Genomic DNA, 19464 nt, shown 5'->3' with positions numbered 1-19464 from the left:
TCTTGGCAACAAATAGCCCCAAATTAGAAATTCAGCTCCAAAAACAGACGGTAGAAGGCTTTATTAATATAAATTAAATACCATTATGAAGTCAAACTACTAAAAATTGATATAATTCAATAACACACATATTTAATCTTTAAAGGTTACCTTTCTGTTTTTAATAGCGAAGCTATTCTGTAAATGATACGTCCGTCTGTTGGTACATCTGTCCATTAGAAACAGTATTAGGGAAAACATGAATTTCTCAGCTGCTATTTAAAGGACTTTATTACCATACTAAGAAGCATCCAGATTATAATTTACTAAGTCCTTCAGTCTATCGGTAATGGTCTGACAACCAGTTTATTTATATTTGAACAAGGATGACAATATTCATAAAAGCAAAGCTCTGAAACGGGGTGACAGACAAACATTAACTCTTGTAGAGCGTGAATATGTAAAAAATATATAAATAAGTCTTGTCAAAATTTTGCCTAAATTTGTTGCAAAAGTTCTTAAATATAAAATACTGTTTAAGGGTATACGGACATTGTTAGGAATTGATTATAGAGATTTTAGATAGACAGCTTTTTTGCGGGTGGGTGGGTAAAGATTTACCTCATTGATGGTAATCTACTCTATATAAAACTAACGTCTGCGGCCCTAGCATCTAGGGTATTCGAAGGGATATAGAAGGGCAGAAAAATAGCTTAAAACATTACCCAGGCTTATTTATAAAAATGAAATAGCCTAAAACCATCCTATAAGAAGCTTCCCTCTAAAGAAGAACCACATCAGTTCAGTGGTGAGTGAGATCCTTCGCTACACACAAAAAAAAACTTTATATTATAGGATATACTGAAAACATATATACAATGATTATTATGAATAGTTTTTGGAACAAAGCTGCTCAATTTTTATAAATGTGTGTAAGTCTTCCTTTCTGTATTTCTGAAACATTTAAATTAAATTTGATTTATAAGCCACTATTTTTTTATGTCAGTCCTTTAACTTTGTTTCAAATACTTGATTTATATTGTTCTTTCCTTTCAATGGTCTTGGTTTCTAAATTTAATAGTAGTCCCTGAATCCACATTCATTTACTGTAGGTATTACTTAAACTCTCCATCCAACTATTAAAATTTGAAAATAACAAGGATGACAACATCCATTAAAGCAAAGCTCTGAAACGGTGGGACAAATGAACATTAACACTTATAGATTGTCATAACTAAATAATCAGAACATAAATGTATAAAAGTTTAACAGAATTGTAAGTAAATTTGTTGAAAAACTGAATAATTACAGGATAATTTTTAAGGATATTGTAATAGGGCTCGGCAGCCTGTATACCTCAGGCAAACCTTTTACAATTTTAAACATCAACTAAAAGGTCGAACATGACAATCCCTAGACAATGACAAGTATGACAATCCCTCCAAAGAACATCAAAATGGGTTAAAATTTACAGCTTAGTCACAGCTGATGCGCAGCTGCCGAGCCCTGTATACTATTTATTAAAAACTTAGAAGCATATAATATGTATATTAATCATATATGTACACCTTAATAACTCTCCAAAAGTTTTAATTAAGGTCTAAGTCGATGTTAAACAAAAAAATTTTTAACAGAATAATATAAGAAATTTCAAATTTTTAACCATATGAGTAGAATAGTTTTAGGGACATTTTTCTTATTAAAATCACAATAATATGTCTATAATATGTTATATTACATAAGCTATAACCTGTATATGAAAGGTTTTAACTTTACTTTTAGATAGAATAAGCTTTTGTTGGCATTTGTGACTCATAAAGTTAAAAAATCCCCAAATCAGCCAAAAAACCCACTGTGCCCCCCCCCCCCTCTTCAGTATTTTGTTAAACCCACATAAAATGAATGTAATAATATATAATTACTTGGATCGATGTTGAACTAGATTTTCATATACTCTAATAAGATGATACTCACAGTTGGCTAAAATAACGTTACCCCCCTCCACCTTTTTCAATTATACATATTTTTCATAAAATATTCTAGAATGACGACATTCAGGATCTGATCTGTTTTTAATTTTCCAATATGAAAATTTACCCTCAGATTTATGCCTATTTGACGAAAATCAGAGACAAGGGACCAGGATTCTGACAAACAATTTAAAAAATCCCCATCCTTCTCCCCCATTTCTTTTAATTTTCAAATGGAATTAATTTGATGAATCACAGTCCATGAAGAAAATAAATTCTTAAAATATGTATTTTTACTTTTTATTTCTATTTCTTTTTTACTTATAAAACATAACTTGATAAAAATATAACAATTTTTTGTTAAAGAAATGTTGGTATACATATTATAGGTATTCTAATTACAAAAATCTGTACTATTATTACAATATCATTATTTTACTAATTCTATTGATTAATTGAAATCAATTCTAATAAATCTAAGCATTGTTATCATTGCTTATAACACGAGTTTAAAAAGAGTAAAAAATCACAGGAAGGAAGGGGACAATAAGCTGTTATTACACTAGTCCCCAAAGTTTTTGAAAGCGTTTTCTTATTCGTTGGCTCAACAACTTTGAGGACTTTTTATAAATTTTGATTTGTTGATTTATTAAGTTGAGTGTCCAAGTGTTTCATCTAATAATTGTAATCTACAGAAGAGGGATTTTTTGCTTCATCATTGGGGATGTACATCAATCTATCGATCATTGTCTTATCCCTTTAGATCCTTGAAAAGATCCTCTGTTAAGATTTTCAGATTTTTATAAATTTCTCAATTTATAAATCTCAGAATTTTTTATTAAAGGAAAAGTAGGTGCGGGTAAAATCCGTAAAAGTGTGTGTTTTAAGGCTTAAAGATAGTAGGAGGACGATAATATTCACTAAATATGTGTATTTGTTATTGAAAAGAACTATAGACAACAAATTTTTTTTAAAGTTAACATAAATTTTTATCGTTCTTCTACTGTTTTTAACTTAAAACACACAACCTTTACGGATTTTACCCGCAACCTACTTTTCCCTTTGTAATAAAGAAACCTACTATGTTAAGGAATCTTTAAGGATAAGACAATGGAGATAAATAGACCAATATTGATAATTACAAAACATTCTGTGAATATAAATTAATGATTGCAAGGTTTGGATACTGCTAGTTTAAAACAACCATTTAGGATGTAATAAAAGTAGCCAAAGTTTTAAGCCAGTCAATTAAAAATTGTGTATGAAACTTTGGGTACCAACTTCCCTTTCCATCAAACTATGTACCAATTTAGGATCTTTTACTTTTTCAAACACTCGTCCTAGAAAATGGTAAACTATTCACTATTATTATCTCATTATTTTGCATTTTAAAAAGTCTATACAATTTTTAGAAATCACCAGGTTTTTGTACAGCACCACAAAAATAAAATCTAAGAATAGTTATTTCTCGCATCGTATTATAAACAGCTTTCCAGTGGTTTAAATCTTGATATAATATGTAGACATAGTTTTTTCGTATGAATGAGAACCGGTTCTAATCCATCGTATATTAACCGGTTTCGAATGAATACGAGAAAAAAAGTTAAAGGCATTTAAACTGTAGAACAGAAATTTTTTCATGGATGATCACATTTTTAAAGTCTTTTTTAGAATTTTTTATCACATTTTACATAAACTAAAAAATAACAATAAAAGCCAAAAAAAACCTCAAATTTTAAAAACTTCAAACTGAACATTATTACTTTATGGCGTTTAAAAATGAACATACAATAGGTGTGGTTTTTATTTACTTGAATTTCCTTGCATTAGTCAATAATGTTACATGGCTTATTTTTTACCAACAAGAACAACACATAATCTTTTTGGCCAATCATAATCTCTGATTGGATTATTGTTATCCAATAAAAATCATGCATTGTATATTGACCAATCAGAGGCACCATTGAGAAGCTTCCAAAGCAACTGGATAACACGGGGCATCTTGATACGTCATTCGTAGGTTTCCACTAAAAAAAAATATATTTATTACAAAATTAATAGTTTTCCGTAAATAGGAAATGACACATTACAAGAGAGATTGTTTTGTTGCCCCTGAAAACTCGTCGGCCTGATTTTTGCTACTTTACTTAACAACTAGCGGCTACGCCCCTAGAGGCCTCTAGTGGCACTTTAAATGTTTTTGTTTGTTAAAGTCTACGATAATTCTTTATGTTACGGATACCTCTTAATCTTACGTTGAAGTCTCCCAGATTTAAGGAAAATTTTAAAATTTTTTGTCATTTCTTTTGGGAGGGTGGTAGTACCCTCCCCCAAAATAGTTAAAAACCTTCCCAGGACATATGAGAATCTACCCTGTTAAGGAAAACCCGATCGATTTAGCGGTTAGCGAGATCCTTCGGTACAGACACACAGACAGAAAAACATCCTGTTACTTTAGTATAAGGATACTGTTTTTTTTTGATAAAATTGTTGTCAGTTTGTTAATGTATGGTTTTATTTTTAAATCTATCAGTTTATCAATTTAAAACAAAGGAAGTTAAACTAGTTCATGATAAGTCAAACATGCAAAAAATAAAGTTTAAAGCAGGGTTGAATATGTATTTTTTTATTTTTAAAAAACTATTTAGTACAAAAATCATACTCTGATGCTGTTTCTTAAAAATAAACTAGCCACTGTGCCCCTAACATCCAGTGGCTTTGTAGCTCAATGGGTACCGAAGGACAGAAAAATAACCTAAAACCATCCTGGGACCTTTGTAAAGCTTCCCTAAAATGAAGAACTATATTGGTTAAGTACTTATCAAAATCTTAAGCAAGAGACAAAAAAAACCTTTATATATTAAGTTAGGAATGTTAGCTACGGCTAAAAGATATAAGCCGCGCGGCTGTGGAACCTTTAAAGTTTAGGAGACTTTAATTGTACTTTGATATCACGTGTACTATCATGCATTTGGATAAGTTCAAACATTTATTTCATCAATGTCATTTCAATTCTCAAGACAAGGAGGGAAGGGACATTAGACTGTAAATTAAACTTGTACCCAAAGCTTTATAATCACATTATCTTATTCGTTGGGTAAAAAACGTTGGGTACTTTCATTGATGGTTACAATTAGTAGTGTCTAAACCTTTTAGCAAATTTCTAAAATCTACAGAAGGAGTCATTTGGGATGTATATAAAATTATTGCCCATTGGCTTATCCTTTAAATTAAAAACCCTGCAAGACACACAACAAGAAGGATAATGTTAAACAGTGCGGAGCGAAGCTTATGGAAAAAAATAGGATATATTAAGATCCAACAACTGTATATTATTGTATTCATGAGTCATGGTTTGCTGTCGGCTGATATTTAGCTTTATTTTTGCTGTCTTAAATTTTCGAAAAGATTAAAATTAAACAGTAAATGATACTGTATTCGTATATGTTTTCTTGTTATTGTTATAATATAAAGTTTTTGCCTTTTTATTAACGACATGAATTTAATTAAAAGTAAATGTACTTAAGGTGTACTTTTTATAGGTTTTTGTGTCAGAAGCATGCTAAAACACTAAATTTTACACAATATTGACCTAACAATCATGTGCAGAGTAAAACTGTAAATCTACAGTTCACATGGCGAAAACATGTGAAAAAATGCATTATACAGGCAGAGGGGGATAGGACAATGTCGGTTTAATTAATCTTTTTGGTAACATTTACAAATTGTAAATGAAATTATTTCTTTCGTGGATCGTCTAATCTTTGATTTCAGGGGGTCTTTGTAAAAATACTACTTGATTTTTAAAAATATGAAGAAAAAAACCTATTGAAACGCGCGCAAACATATTCTCTTTTTTTTTAAATAAGTTTAATAAATGGGAATATTTAAGTAGGTTCTGTAGGGATTTTTAAATAATTAGAATAACCGAGAAAAAAAAACATAAAATTTGCAAAAGTACAAATTCACCACATAACAGCTTAGAAAATAAAATTGTCTTCCACCATAGCTATGTGGACCACGGACATACTACAAAATAAAGGATTCCAAGATCATATAGCATGTAGGAACATACATGTAAATGCCCATCTGTCGGACATATGACCGGACATTTGTAACTATAGAGAAGCTTCGCTACTAATTAGATAAAGTTATCTATAATAGTTATATCTACTCGTATCATTTCCTCATGGCCAACAAAACTCAATGAATTTCAGTGTGGCTCAAAACTGGTTTTTAATCCGGTGGAAAATAAAATTGTCTACCTGTACACTGTAAGTCCTTTTTCTACCAGACCTGGACCAATTTTGGTTGCTATAACAGTATCTGCTTTTGCTCCCTAAAAAGAATTAAAATAATTTGATTTTTCTGCCTTTCTGTCAGGGAAAAGGGAATGTGATTCTGACAATTATAAGTAAAAGTTTCTCCCCTCTACCCCCTTCCCTTTTTTCTCGCCTTCTTATCCACTTCCTTTTCAGTTACACAAAAAAACAAGTTTTAGTCCAACTTTACTCCAACTAAATTTTCGGTAATTTCAAGCGAAATTAATTTGCTAAATAGCAGCCTCTGCCTTTCTACCGAAAGATCTCGCCAACTGCTAAAGATATGGACCTTCTTTGCAGTGTAGCTTCCTATAGGCTCGGGGAGGGTTTTTTTCATCGACTACTCTCCCAAGAGTTACTTAATACTTCGAGATATGCTTTACAGGAAAACTACCTACTGGAGTTAACTTAGTTTAAAAATTATTTATAGGTTAAGGTATAATTTAACAAGGATGACAATATCCATAAAAGCGAAGCACTGAAACTGTAGGACAAACGCACATGAACACTTATATAATGTCAGAACTGAATAATCAGAATATAAATGTATATGAGTTGAAGCAAAATTGTAAGTAAATTTGTTGAAAAATTGCTTTATACAGGATAATGTTTATGGACATACTTACATATCTAGGACTTGATTATAGAGTTGCTTCGCTTATAACATTATACTTTGTTGTCCCAGGAATCAATATACCAAAAATCAGATCAATCGGATGATTATATCATATAAAAATTTGTTGTTAAAAAAGTAAAAAAATCAACATGTTTAAAATGGACGTACGGACATTTTGGTAATGATTATAGAGTTGCTACGCTTTCTAAATCGTACCTAACTACTAAAGGAATCACCATGCAAAATTTGAAATCAATAGGACAATTCTAACATGCCTAAATTAACGAAAAAAGGGACGGACGGACCGACCCTAATTATAGAAAAGCTTCGCTTTAAAAAATTATCACTAATAAATTAAAGAAGATTTTTTAAGTTCTTGTTTATTAGCTTATAAAAAAAAACTTATTTAAAAGGATGCAACAAGTTTTAATGTATACATACATATTAGCTTTAATTTTTAATCTTTTATGCAAAAATAAAATTTGATTAAAATGTGAATTTGTGTGTTACTGTTTAAAAATTTAATTAGCAACAGACATTCTCTTTCTGCATATGTTTCAAATAAGTATATATGTAAGTTAGACCTTATCTAATAGCAAAACAAGGATGGCAACATCCACAAAAATATATAATCAGACTATGAGGAAAACGAACATTAACATAATTGTAGAGGGTCGGAACTTAACAAGTAGAGCAAAATATTTAATTACTAGCGACTTTGCCCCAAGAGGTAATTTTGAAAAAAAAATTTGAGATGCAACCACTAATTTCAAACTGATTTTTTTTTTTTTTTTTTTAATTGAGGGGGATTTTTTTTTTTTTTTTTTTTTTTAAGGAAGTTTGGGGTGTCCCACCCCCAAGAAAATAGCCTAAAACCATTACAGGACCAGTAGGTATATTCCCTGAAGAGTAGAATCCAATCGGCTCAGTGGTTACCGAGATCTTAAGGAACAAACAGACATCATTCTACTTTGTATAAAGTTTTTTTTATTATTGTTTTTATATGAGAATAAACAAATTTTTACATTTATTGCGTTTCAGTATGCGCTGGGACGCGGGGCGGGTAACACACATCATGTGTGCTACTCTAACCGCTGCACACATTATTTGTGTCAACATTTTTTGTTATTTGTTTGATAACAAAATCTTCGTTGTTTTCCGATAGGTGCTGTGAAGATATTGTTGGTACTCGGACACAGACGATTTCTACCATCACTGGAGAAGAATCAGTTTTCTGTCTGCCTACTTTTTTCCCGCTTCAAGTTTTTTTTGGTTATTATGTATCCATTTTTTGTGCTGGAAATATTGTTTTGAAATCTGAAACCAAGCCGAGACGAGATGGCCGCTAGTAATCCCGCCTTGTCAACAACAGTTTCACCTACCTCCCTCCCCTCCAATCATCACCCCTTCTGCTACACCTGTTCTTCCTCTTTTTCCCGCGTGATGTCTGTGTTTTATTACTATTCTATTTATTGTGTGTGATAAGGGAAATACATTTCCCTTTTTTTCTGGTGCATTCTCCCCCATATCATGGGGTTATTTTTACCTGCATATGTCAAGGGGCAGGTCACTTTTTGTGAATTTTAAGAAATCTTTGACAAGAACCTTTGCAGTCTTTATTATTATAGGACTGCCTTACGATTTTGACTTTTCATCAATTTTGTAAGACCCAAAAAGAGCCCAGTAAGCTGAAACTGGGACCCTCCAACTCCATAATCTACTCCTGCCCAAACTGCTTGCTATCAATACATCAAACCAACCAACTCTAACAAACTGAAACTGAAACACCAAACCAATTTAAACATTATTAATTTAATTGTGTAGTTAGTCTTTATGTTAGTTATTGATATTTTATATGTATAACAGCTAACCCTTAACCTACTAACACATATCTAATTTTTATTTCGTATTTTACTTATTTCATTATGTATGATTTTTTTTTATAAAAATAAATCATTTTAACAAACAAACAAACATTTATTGCGTTTATTATCCTTCTAATCGCTTTAAATTGTTTTAAAATAAGTAAGCCGTTCACAAAATTTTACTGGAAAACATACAGACATCCTGTTATTCTACCACTAGAGATTCAAAACGATTTTTTATTATATAATATTATTATATAAAGTCAAATCTGTTGTTTGACATTTTATGGTTAGATATTAGATGGAATTAAAGATAAACATCTGAATATTTTTTTTTAATTTAATTCAAAATATTTTGTAATTTTGTCCAAGAATGAATGAGGTTGCTAAATTTTATGTTCAAATTCTTTTATTCGTTGGCTTAAAAACTTTAAGATCTTTATCAAATCATGATTGTTTGGTTCAAACTATAATAGTTTAGACTTTTCAATTTATTTTAATCTGCAAAAGAACTAATTTTGTTTATCATCATTAATTGGGATGGTATAATTAGTGGTTTCTAAGAATTTTAAGAACTACATATATTCTATATGGCTTGGGTAGATTCAAGTGCTTTTTAACATTCATTAAAAACTTTACTATATTAAAAACCAGTTACTTCACCCCTAGCCTCTAGGGGAGGGCGGTGGAGTTAAGAAAAATAGCCTAAAACCACTTCAATATACAAATCTTCCTGAAAAGTATTACCAATTCGGACATGTATCTTCAGAGATTAAGCTACAGACAAATAAAAACCTTACTACTTTACAGGATAAGTTTATTGACACACTGAAATTTTTAATACGTTATATAGAATTGCTTCGCTTATAATATTGTACTTTTTTGTCCTAGTAATCATATTGACACAACCCAATCTTTCCCGATTTTGTATAATTTTTGAGGAACACGATTCCAGTGACGTCATATTTTTCTTTCCCGAAAAAAGGGAAGGGGGGGAAGAAAAAAAGAGATGGGAGAAAAGGGGGTTTTCCCCATCTCTTTTGAAGAGATTTTCTTCCCCTCTTCCCTTTTTCGGGAAAGAAAAATATGACGTCACTGGAATCGTGTTCCTCAAAAATTATACAAAATCGGGGAAGATTGGGTTGAGTCATCATATTTCAAAAAACAGTTGAATTATATAGTTGGATAATTATAATTATATTATATTAGTGTCAAAAAAGCTAAAAAAAATAAGCATGTATAGAATTACTATGCTTTCTAAACTGTTACAGGAATTATCATGCCAAATTTGAAAGCAATAGAACAATTCTAACATACCGAAATCATTGATAATAGCTATTCGTTACAAACGGACGAACCAACCTTAATCATTTAATAGTTTCGAGTATAAAAAATGGTTTGACTTAACTTTCGATTAATTTGTACATGATTTTCTGTATATTCATGTAAGTGCGTCAACTTTGCTTATTTTTTTATTCGCCTAAAAAATTATGTCTCTGTCGTAATATTAGTTTTAGTAGCAAAGCTCCTCTATAACTCACTTAGTCTATGTGTATCTATCCTAAGAAGGAAATGTTTCTAGGCGTTTATAAAAGATAATTGGTTGTAGCTTTTAAAGATTCCTGTTACCAAAAAGTATTTAACTATGTCCGGTCATCCGTCAGATATCCCTTTTTTTAAGCTTCGCTACTCATGAATGTTTATTATATTATTCACTAGAGATGTGTTAAGTGCATGTGGTATTGAAAAGTATGTACTGAAATTTTTTATTGTCTCTGGATGTTATGCAATTCATTTGACGTTTTTTGGGTAGACAATAATTTTTTTTTAAACTAGTACTATTGCATCCTTCAGTAGCAAAGTAACAACTGGATTTTAGTAAAAAAAAATTTTGATCATACTTTGAATTACGTAGATATTTTGATTACCTTTAAGGCTGTTTCTGAAGTAAATTGTAGTTGGTTGTGTTCTAACTTTAGGTTCTCTTTATCAATGCTACAGAACACTTCCTAAATAAAAATAATCAATGCTAGTTTGACAAAATCTATAATGAAAAACAAAATTCAAGTAATTGTTGAGAGTTTTGACACTAATAGTCTGAATTAATCAAGCCAAAATTAATAAACGTTTTTTTTCAGCTAATGAATGTGAGGATTTGTTTATAAAACTTTGAATACAGAATAATTAAGGGTCTATTGCATCCATAATCACCCCTTCCCACCTCTAACATTTTTAATACAAAAATAAATATTAAAATAATGAACAAGGAACCAAGTTAAATCACAAAACCCCAAAAACCAAGTTACTGCATAAAAAAAAACATTTTTTAACTAATAACAAATCAAAATGAATTGCTAAATCCCAGAGTCGCAGTATAAGCTCACCTTAACTTGATGTTCCAGGCCGGTTTCATAGTCTGTGATTATGACATTGTACAGAAACTCAGAGCCCAGTTCTAGGGACAATCTGGCCATGGCTCTCTCCACCAGGGCGCTGTCCAGGGAATCACACATGGAACACTGAAAAAAGGCAAACTTATTGAAAGAAAAGAAGTAAAAAATTATAGTATCTATAGTAATTTATTTATGTATGCGCACGAAATGGAATGAACCTGCGACCTATGGATTAATGATGCCGACTTAAGTTTTTTACATAGAGATTCTAAAATATTGGGATTTATGATACATAAGATCAATTTTCATTTTCAGCACTCCTGTGAAGCATCACATTAATAGTTAAATAGCCAGTTTTTTTTGTCTAGCACTTAAAATTAAATTAAATCAATTTCTTTGTTTGGTTTAAGGCTATTACACTGTCCCATCTTCTTCTTGAGGAAATTACAATTTTTAAAGTTATAAATAGATGAGTTAAACATAAATTGCAAATGTACATATTTTTGTACACTTGGATTTGCAATAATTGAGACAACAAATGATCAGTTGTAATAGGTAGTTTTTCAGAGGAAAAAATCAGAAAGGAAATTTTTGTTTTTTAACCAACCAAATACAGAATTTTTATTGGAGGAAAGAATAATTTATATATTTACTAATCAAAAGACTTAGTTCTAGAATTATAATAGCCTAAAACTATCCCAGGACCTATGTGAAGCTTTCCTATAAATGAGAATTAGTTTAGTAGTTATTGAAATCTTAAGCTTCAGACAAAAAATTACTTTATATAATAGGAAAAGTATTAGTGTGTATTTAAGTTTGCAATGCTTATTAAGCAAGGGTTATCTACCTATCAAAATCTTTTTAAAGAATAACTTTAATTTCTATTGTCCTGTTCCTGCTCTTTAATAATTATAGTCTGTCGTCTGGTCTGAAGGCCACACATACGTTTCAGGCAGGCAATGAAATTTTATTAAGTAACTAAGAGGAAAATTAATGCGAAATTTACGCACATTTTCAACTTTTTTTGGGAAGCGCAGCTGCTTTATTAGTAGTGCTTTGCTCGCCGAACGTCCGACGGTCTGTTTGTCACTTAAGTATGTCTCGTATCAGTATTAGACTATACACTATCTATTAATTCTAGCCTCTACAGTATCTATTTTTTTATTTCTCTCTCTATCACATACACACATATATACACACAGGATTTTCTATATTTTTGTATTTCATATTTTTCTATTTTATTACTTAATTAATTAGCTTATTGTTGCTGCTCTATTTATGTAAGAAATTGTCCTTGCTTTTTTTTATAGATTTGTAATTTTCTGGCGCATGCATTTTAGTTTCTAGCAGATAAATGCTTATTTTTCTAGGCTCGGCAGCTATATGTTACCCTCATGAGAAAGTCAACAATCCGCAGCCGAGCCGCAATATTTTGAACAACTTGCAGCTGGTTGCAATATCTTCCATTTTCAATCTCTTTACATAAAACGGCTTATTTGAAAAAGGACTGTTAACGAGCCCTAAATTTTTCAAACAAACATTTCATGAAAATTTGAGACTTTTTTCTTTTTGAAATACCTACATACTTTTGATTTTGTCCATTTTTGCAAGGTTATTCTGAAAGTTTGATATCTTGGATTTCATTTTTAGAATGACAATGCTATCATAAGTATTTATTTAAGTCTATGAATTTTATTAAAGCTACCTTCTTAAAAGCGAAGCTTTAAATAATTTGTCGGACTGTCCGTACGAAGTCTGTAACGTAATGCTCTTTTCGTTATTGTAGAAATGTTGATTTAAAACTATGCATGGAGATTTATAAAATTTAGGTACGATTGGCATTGTTTTCCTTCGCGGATAAGAGCTGCTTGCACTGAGAAAACTTTGACTTTTGTGTTGTTATTATATATAAATTATTTAATTAGGTTTACATCATTATTTTGATTTAGCCAAGAACACTTTATTTAATTTCATTGGCCAAAAAGTATTGTAAATCGACAAAAGTACACACAGTTAACAATTTATCTTCAGTTGTCACTTCCCTTCCTGACTAATTTGAATAAAAAGTATTCAAAGTACAAATATCTGTCATTTTGGGAGCCTAACAAGAATGTCAAAATTCAAAGCAAAGCGAAATCACATTTAGTAATTACAAAGTTCAGTGACCATAAAAAATAGAGGTAAAACAGATGCACAGAAGGATATGAACAAAAATATAAATTCACGAAACCTTATTATATAAATATAATTTGACAGACTGACGAGACATGTAAGTTTATGCTCTTTTATAAAGATATCTTAATAAAAATAATTAGAAAAATTTGCAGTTCCCCCATAGCGTTACAGACTTACGGACGGACAGACAAAGTGAATTATAGAGAAGCTTCTCTGCTAAAAAGTGATAAATATATAAATCTTGTCTAGGCATCTGTAATTAATATAACTCAGAACTCATGATATTTTAGGGAAGCTAAAAACGTGAGGTCTTTGAATATATGTATTATGTACATATAATGCGGGGAAAGGGAGAAATTAAAATAATAAAAATACTTTTATACATATAAAACTTTGGGGACTAGTGTAATAAACAGCCCTGTCTCGGAAAATATTTAAAAAAAAAACAAGTAAAAGTCTGTTAATAAGCAGCTGTTATTAGATGTTATGGGTGCAGCCGCTAGCCCAGGCATATCAAGCAGCTGTTATTAGATGTTATGGGTGCAGCCGCTAGCCCAGGCATATCAAGCAGCTGTTATTAGATGTTATGGGTGCAGCCGCTAGTCCAGGCATATAAAGCAGACAATTCTTCTGTGCACGAATTTTGACTTGAAGATCTTATACTACATTTAGACTTTCTCTCAAGTGCATAAAGTGCACTGTACTGATACTCCCAACTTGACCCCCTTTATTTTTAAAATAAATGTATGAGGGGGTAGTAGGGGTAGTTTGTTTAATGCTTAGCCCTGTGGGGATACCCAATATCAAATATAGCCTGAACTAACCTGACCCAAAGTAAAAAAAACAAACATAGGAAAAACCACCCATACTTCTCCCCCTTACTTATTTTCCATTTTTTTCAAGATAAGAGTGGGGGTTTCTATTCAATTTAGGGGTTATCAAAAGGAAATATTTATCATAAAACAACCATAAAATAACACACATCTAATATAGCAGTAATCTACTGAACCTTTTATCCTATAGAATATATCTGGTAAATATCTTAAAATTTCTCAAGTTGTATAAGTATAATTGTTACATATGGTAAGTTTCTATGCTTATATAAGACAAAATAATCTGGCTGTATCCGCCGGGTTAGGTAAGCAAATAAAACAAGAAAACACTGTTTAGAGAAATAGCTAAAACAGTTAAGAAATAAAATCTTTTTTTAGTTTAATGTCTATTAGCTATTTAAATTTTAAACTTAAAATTACATTTTTCTATTTCGTTATCTGACTTGATTATTAAAAGCATATAAAAATTATCATATTCAATGATTTATTGACATGACTTTTCATATTTCATTACGTTATTTTTCTAAACACATTATGAGCTAAACATTTTTATTCTTTATGAACATAATTGACCTTGTTTTGCTAATTTTTTTATTTTTATTTTATTAAACAAAATAAAACCGGCAGGTTATAAAAGTTCATTCATCTCAAATTCTTTAAAATATAAAACTTCAAAGAATGTTTGAATGATCCCAATGAACAACTTATTATTGCATTCCATTCAGAGAAGCTCCCTAGTGGTTCTTTTATGGGGCTGTTTTAACACTCCTCTTGAACAACTATTGGTGAAAATTTTGATAATTGTACATTTTTTATGTTGTTGAATGTATTATAAATAAAATTAAGTATACGCCCCTATAGGCCTCTAGGGGCAATGGAGATAAGATATTACACTGTCAATTATCATATTTAATTTTATTGAGGAATGGGGACATTTTTCTTTGGATGGTGGAAGTACTCTCCCAAAAAAAGTCAAAATCCTGAGATAACTAACACATTCTGTTACTTTATAGAAGGACCAGCGGCTTCGCACCTAGCCTCTAGGGGCTTTTTTCCCTCCCCCCAAGAAAATAGCTTAAAACCACCAGTAGATATATTCCCTGAAGAGTAGAATCCAATCGGTTCAGTAGTTACCGAGATCTTAAGGGACGGACGGACAGACATCAAGCTACTTTGTATTATAGATAAGTAAGACTTTTTGGTTTGGCTCAGATCACACAACCCTTAAAAGTACAAAGTTCATTGGCATCTTTAAAATCCAATAAAAGTAAGTGATGGTTTTTTTGTGGCATTGTATCTTTTATTTAAAACTAATGCACTATTATTTATTATATGCGTAGAAGTCCTTGCTATATTTTTAAAGTCTCAAAATGCTTGCAAAATTTTGAGTAGAGTAGACAAAATTACGCAAACTCTCTTTCAGACGTTCAGAAGTTATTAATGAATCTTGTTGTTTCATAAAAGACGGTTTCTAGTCGATTACAAAATCACCCCCCCCCCCTTCAAAAAAATATTTAAATATTGAATTTTTCGTAATGTGTGGTTATTTTATATTGGGTACAGGGTAGCCCCGCAGTTATAAACCATGAAGTGCTAGGGCCCCCCGTCAATGAAAATAAATTAACCCTCCCCCCTTAATTTCAATTTATCCTAAAACTAAGGTGTGGGGGTTTCTTTGCTCGCTTGACATTTAAAAGGAAAGAACTTAAAAAAACTAACCATATGACTGTCTAAACCTAAAGTTTATGTAAACATTAATTTCTTTCAGGTTTTACAGGCATTCGGGAATTGTTATTTTGATAATTTAAACCTATGATATCAACCTAGTACAATATTTATCAAATTGTTAGAATAAATTATCAGATCAAATGTCAGCAATTGCCATAAGGCTTTATAATCGACATTCAATAATGCCATTTTATTAAAAGCACATTGATGTATTATTTTGGTAGTCCCCCCCCCCCCCCACCCTATTTTTTAAAACAAATCAAAAATAAGTTTTTAGACGGCGTGTAACATTTCGTTTGTTGCAGTTTAGGTTATGGTGGGTAGAGGGTAATCCGCAGGGTTAAAATCCCTCAGGCATAGAGAAACAAGGATTACAACATCCATAAAAGCGAAGCACTGAAAAGGTAGGACAAACGAACATTAGCACTTGTTTAGTGTCAGAACTGAATACTCAGAATATAAATGTATAAGAGTAGAAGCAAAATTGTAAGTAAATTTGTTGAAAAACTGCTTGATACAGGATTATTTTTATGGACATATTTACATTTTTAGGACTTGATTATAGAGTTGCTTCGCTTATAACATTATATTTGTTGTCCCAGGAATCAATATACCAAAAATCAGATCAATCGGATAATTAAATCGCATAAAAATTCGTTGTTAAAAAAGTAAAAAAATCGACATGTTTTAAATGGACGTACGGACATTCTGGTAATGATTATAGAGTTGCTACGCTTTCTAAATCGTACCTAACTACTAAAGGAATCACCAAAGTTTGAAATCGATAGGACAATTCTAACATGCCTAAATTAACGAAAAAAGCTATCCGTTACGGACGGACGTACGGACGGACCGACCCTAATTATAGAAAAGCTTAAAAAACAAACCCTATCCTCTTTTTAAATTCATTTTAATATGAAAGGGAGAAGTTCGAGAAAATTGTCTAAACATTCAACAAATTAATAGTTATTTCTCGCATCGTATTATAAACGGCATTCCGCGGATATAGAATGTACAATTATAAAATTAAAACTAGTTTTTTTAGTCCCGAGGTGCCGAAGGCACCGGCTAAAAAAACTGGTTTTAATCTTATGATTATACATTTTTACATTCGTAGAAAGCTGGATATAATTCGGTGCTAGACATATTTTTTTCTTATGGATGAGAACCGGTTCCTATCCACCGGATTCGAATAATTACGAGAAATGATTTTTCCAATTTTTTTTAACAATTGTTTTACATCTTTTTCTGTGATTTTTGTGTGGAGTGATAGGGTATTGGAAAGTAAATTACACTAATATCCATAGTTTTATAAATACATTCTAATATTGATTGGCTTTAAAAAATATTACTTGTTTGGTTAGTTCATAAATTTGTCGTGCCTTAAGATCCATGAATTTTTGCGTTTTTAGAAAGGATATGAGACAGATTTCTTTTGAGTAGCGAAAGCAAATAATATTGAAGTAAAGATTTATAATAGAGAAGAATTATTATTATCATTAAAAATAAGTGATATTATTACTTTGTAACTGTGAAGCTTTCTTACAATAAGGGAATGCACAGTAAAATATTGGAATATGAAAGAATTGTCTGATCGTAATGAAACTTTAAAATGTTGTTAATTTAACCCCATCCCCACCGGATACTATCCCTATACTATTACTTAACCTAACCCAAGATGAGTATTAAAAATAAAAATTACTGATAGTTCTATGTAAAATTTATATGTCATATATAATTTTATTTGAACATGATTATTTTCTCTATATTATTTATAGCGTCTATTGTTTAAATACTTGGGACAAAAATAGTGGGCCTGGCTATATACCTTGCCAATGCCCGCCTTATACAAACAAGTTTTAATTCCGTCGGAATTTTTTTTCTTTTTTTTGTAGCGCAGCTACTCCATAACTTGGGCTTGTACGTGCGTAACTTAGTTTGTTAACAAAATAAACTGTAGTTTCTTGAAATATTTCATAAATTTTAAAGCCTATATTGCATAGAATTAATTTCTTTCCTTCTTAAGTTTTAAAAATGTTAAGCTTTAACCAAATTGTAAAAACTACTAAATGTTTGCAAAAAGTACAAAATTTACAATATTTATGAGTTTAAAATAGAATAAATTGGTTCTATTTGCGTTGAAATTTTAGATAAATAATCAAGCAACAACAAGTTTTAAGCAGTAAATCTTTATTTTTCTTGCAAGTAGTAACTGATTTAATTTGTTTACACCAAGCTATTCTATTATTAGGGTCAGTACGTCCGTCCGTAATAGCTATCTTCGTTTATTTAGGAATGGTAGAATTGTCCTATTGATTTTAAATTGAGCATGATGATGTTTTTCGTAACAGTTTGTTACGTTTTAGAGAGCGTAGTCCATATAAAATATCATATGTTGATTTTAAACTTTTTTGACATTATTATTTTTATATTATACAATCATCCCATTCGTCTGTTTTTTTTAGAAAAATAATTACTGGAACAACCCGGTACAAGGTTATATCTCTATAAACAAGTCTTAAACCATAAGAATGTCCTTAAAAAGTATTCTGTAGCTAAGCAATTTTTCAATGTACAATTTTGTTTCTACTTATATATTTCTTTCTGACACTCTTTCTTTTTTCCTAAAGTCTGATTTCAGAACTTTGCTTTTATGGATATTATCATCCTTGATGTCTTAGCAAGTAGTAACTAACATTTTTAGAATCATAGCTACTCATTTCTACTTATTTTTAATTTATTTCATAAGTGTAGGAGGGGGTACTTTGAGAGAAAGTACCCAAAAAATAAATGTTAAAAAGTTACCTCTTCGTCCAAGGATGTGGATGAGTTTCTAGAATCATTTACCCTAAAAATTTAAACGTTAAAACACAAAAAAAAGTATATTTTAACCTTTGACCTTTATAAAATATAAAATAAAGTAAGTTGAAAAAACTTGTTTCATTTTGATTTCATTTCTCTAATGCAATCTCCCCCAAACCACTTTTTTGATTTAAAAAAAATTTTAATTCTGAAAATCATACTAGTATCTTAAGTTTTATGACACATTATTTAATTCGTTGACGTAAAAAAATGGGGACTGTAAACCCTTATTAATTCAAGTAGAGTCCAAAACTTTTAGTCTACGCAGGGGGTGATTTTTTTTGTATTGTATTAATATGCACATCAATTTATCATAAATTGTGTAATCCCCTAAAATCCCTGATATACGTTACTAAAGTGAAGGTTAGAGCATCCCGAAAAGAAGAAAGGATATACAGACAAAAGTAATTACAGAGAAGCTTCGCTACAAAATAATTACCTTGAAATCTCCCCATTCTCTGAGCTATTATTAGACTGTGTGTTGCTGTTGCTAGTGTTATTATCCTCTGGTAGCTCCGCTAGGGTGGGTAATCTTGTGCTTGTTGCGTCCTCGTTAGAATTCTGATATTAGTCTTTTTTTAACTATATGCCATTTTATAGATTATCTAACATTACCTCTCTTGGGCGAGGTGATGCTTTGGAAACTGATTATCGCTTCAGTACCTTCCTTTCTTTGATGAAATTATTACTAAACTAAATACAATGACCCTCGATCGTGGCT

At 30.7% G+C, this 19464-nt stretch overlaps 1 protein-coding gene and 1 long non-coding RNA gene across 3 annotated transcripts in view; one reads left to right on the top strand and one right to left on the bottom strand.

Moving 5' to 3' along the window:
• The window catches only part of LOC145319610 (uncharacterized), a 61799-nt gene that overhangs the window by 9183 nt on the left and 33152 nt on the right, over nt 1–19464 (top strand). The window lies entirely within an intron of this gene.
• LOC145319609 (uncharacterized) lies at nt 1512–19321 on the bottom strand. Its single transcript, XM_080161844.1, has 6 exons — nt 19183–19321; nt 18687–18729; nt 11137–11271; nt 10681–10761; nt 6215–6288; nt 1512–3976 (listed from the first exon to the last, which is right to left on the bottom strand). The coding sequence occupies exons 3-6, from the start codon at nt 11263–11265 to the stop codon at nt 3901–3903; spliced, it is 360 nt and encodes a 119-aa protein (XP_080017970.1). The 5' UTR covers nt 11266–11271; nt 18687–18729; nt 19183–19321; the 3' UTR covers nt 1512–3900.

Source organism: Acartia tonsa, chromosome 5 (genome assembly GCF_053477335.1).
Source record: "Acartia tonsa isolate MP-2025a chromosome 5, ASM5347733v1, whole genome shotgun sequence".
In the NCBI taxonomy this organism is placed as follows: domain Eukaryota; kingdom Metazoa; phylum Arthropoda; class Copepoda; order Calanoida; family Acartiidae; genus Acartia; species Acartia tonsa.
This window is presented reverse-complemented; position numbering and strand designations above follow the sequence as displayed.

Bases quoted from the DNA above. Each gene is read 5' to 3' on its own strand.
- LOC145319609 (XM_080161844.1), bottom strand. From the start codon at position 11,265: ATGTGTGATTCCCTGGACAGCGCCCTGGTGGAGAGAGCCATGGCCAGA. The intron at 10,762-11,136 runs GTGAGCTTATAC...ATTTTTATTTAG, and splicing joins GCCTGGAACATCAAGTTAAG to GAAGTGTTCTGTAGCATTGA. The intron at 3,977-6,214 runs GTAGACAATTTT...ATTTTTTTTTAG, and splicing joins AAAGGACTTACAGTGTACAG to TGGAAACCTACGAATGACGT.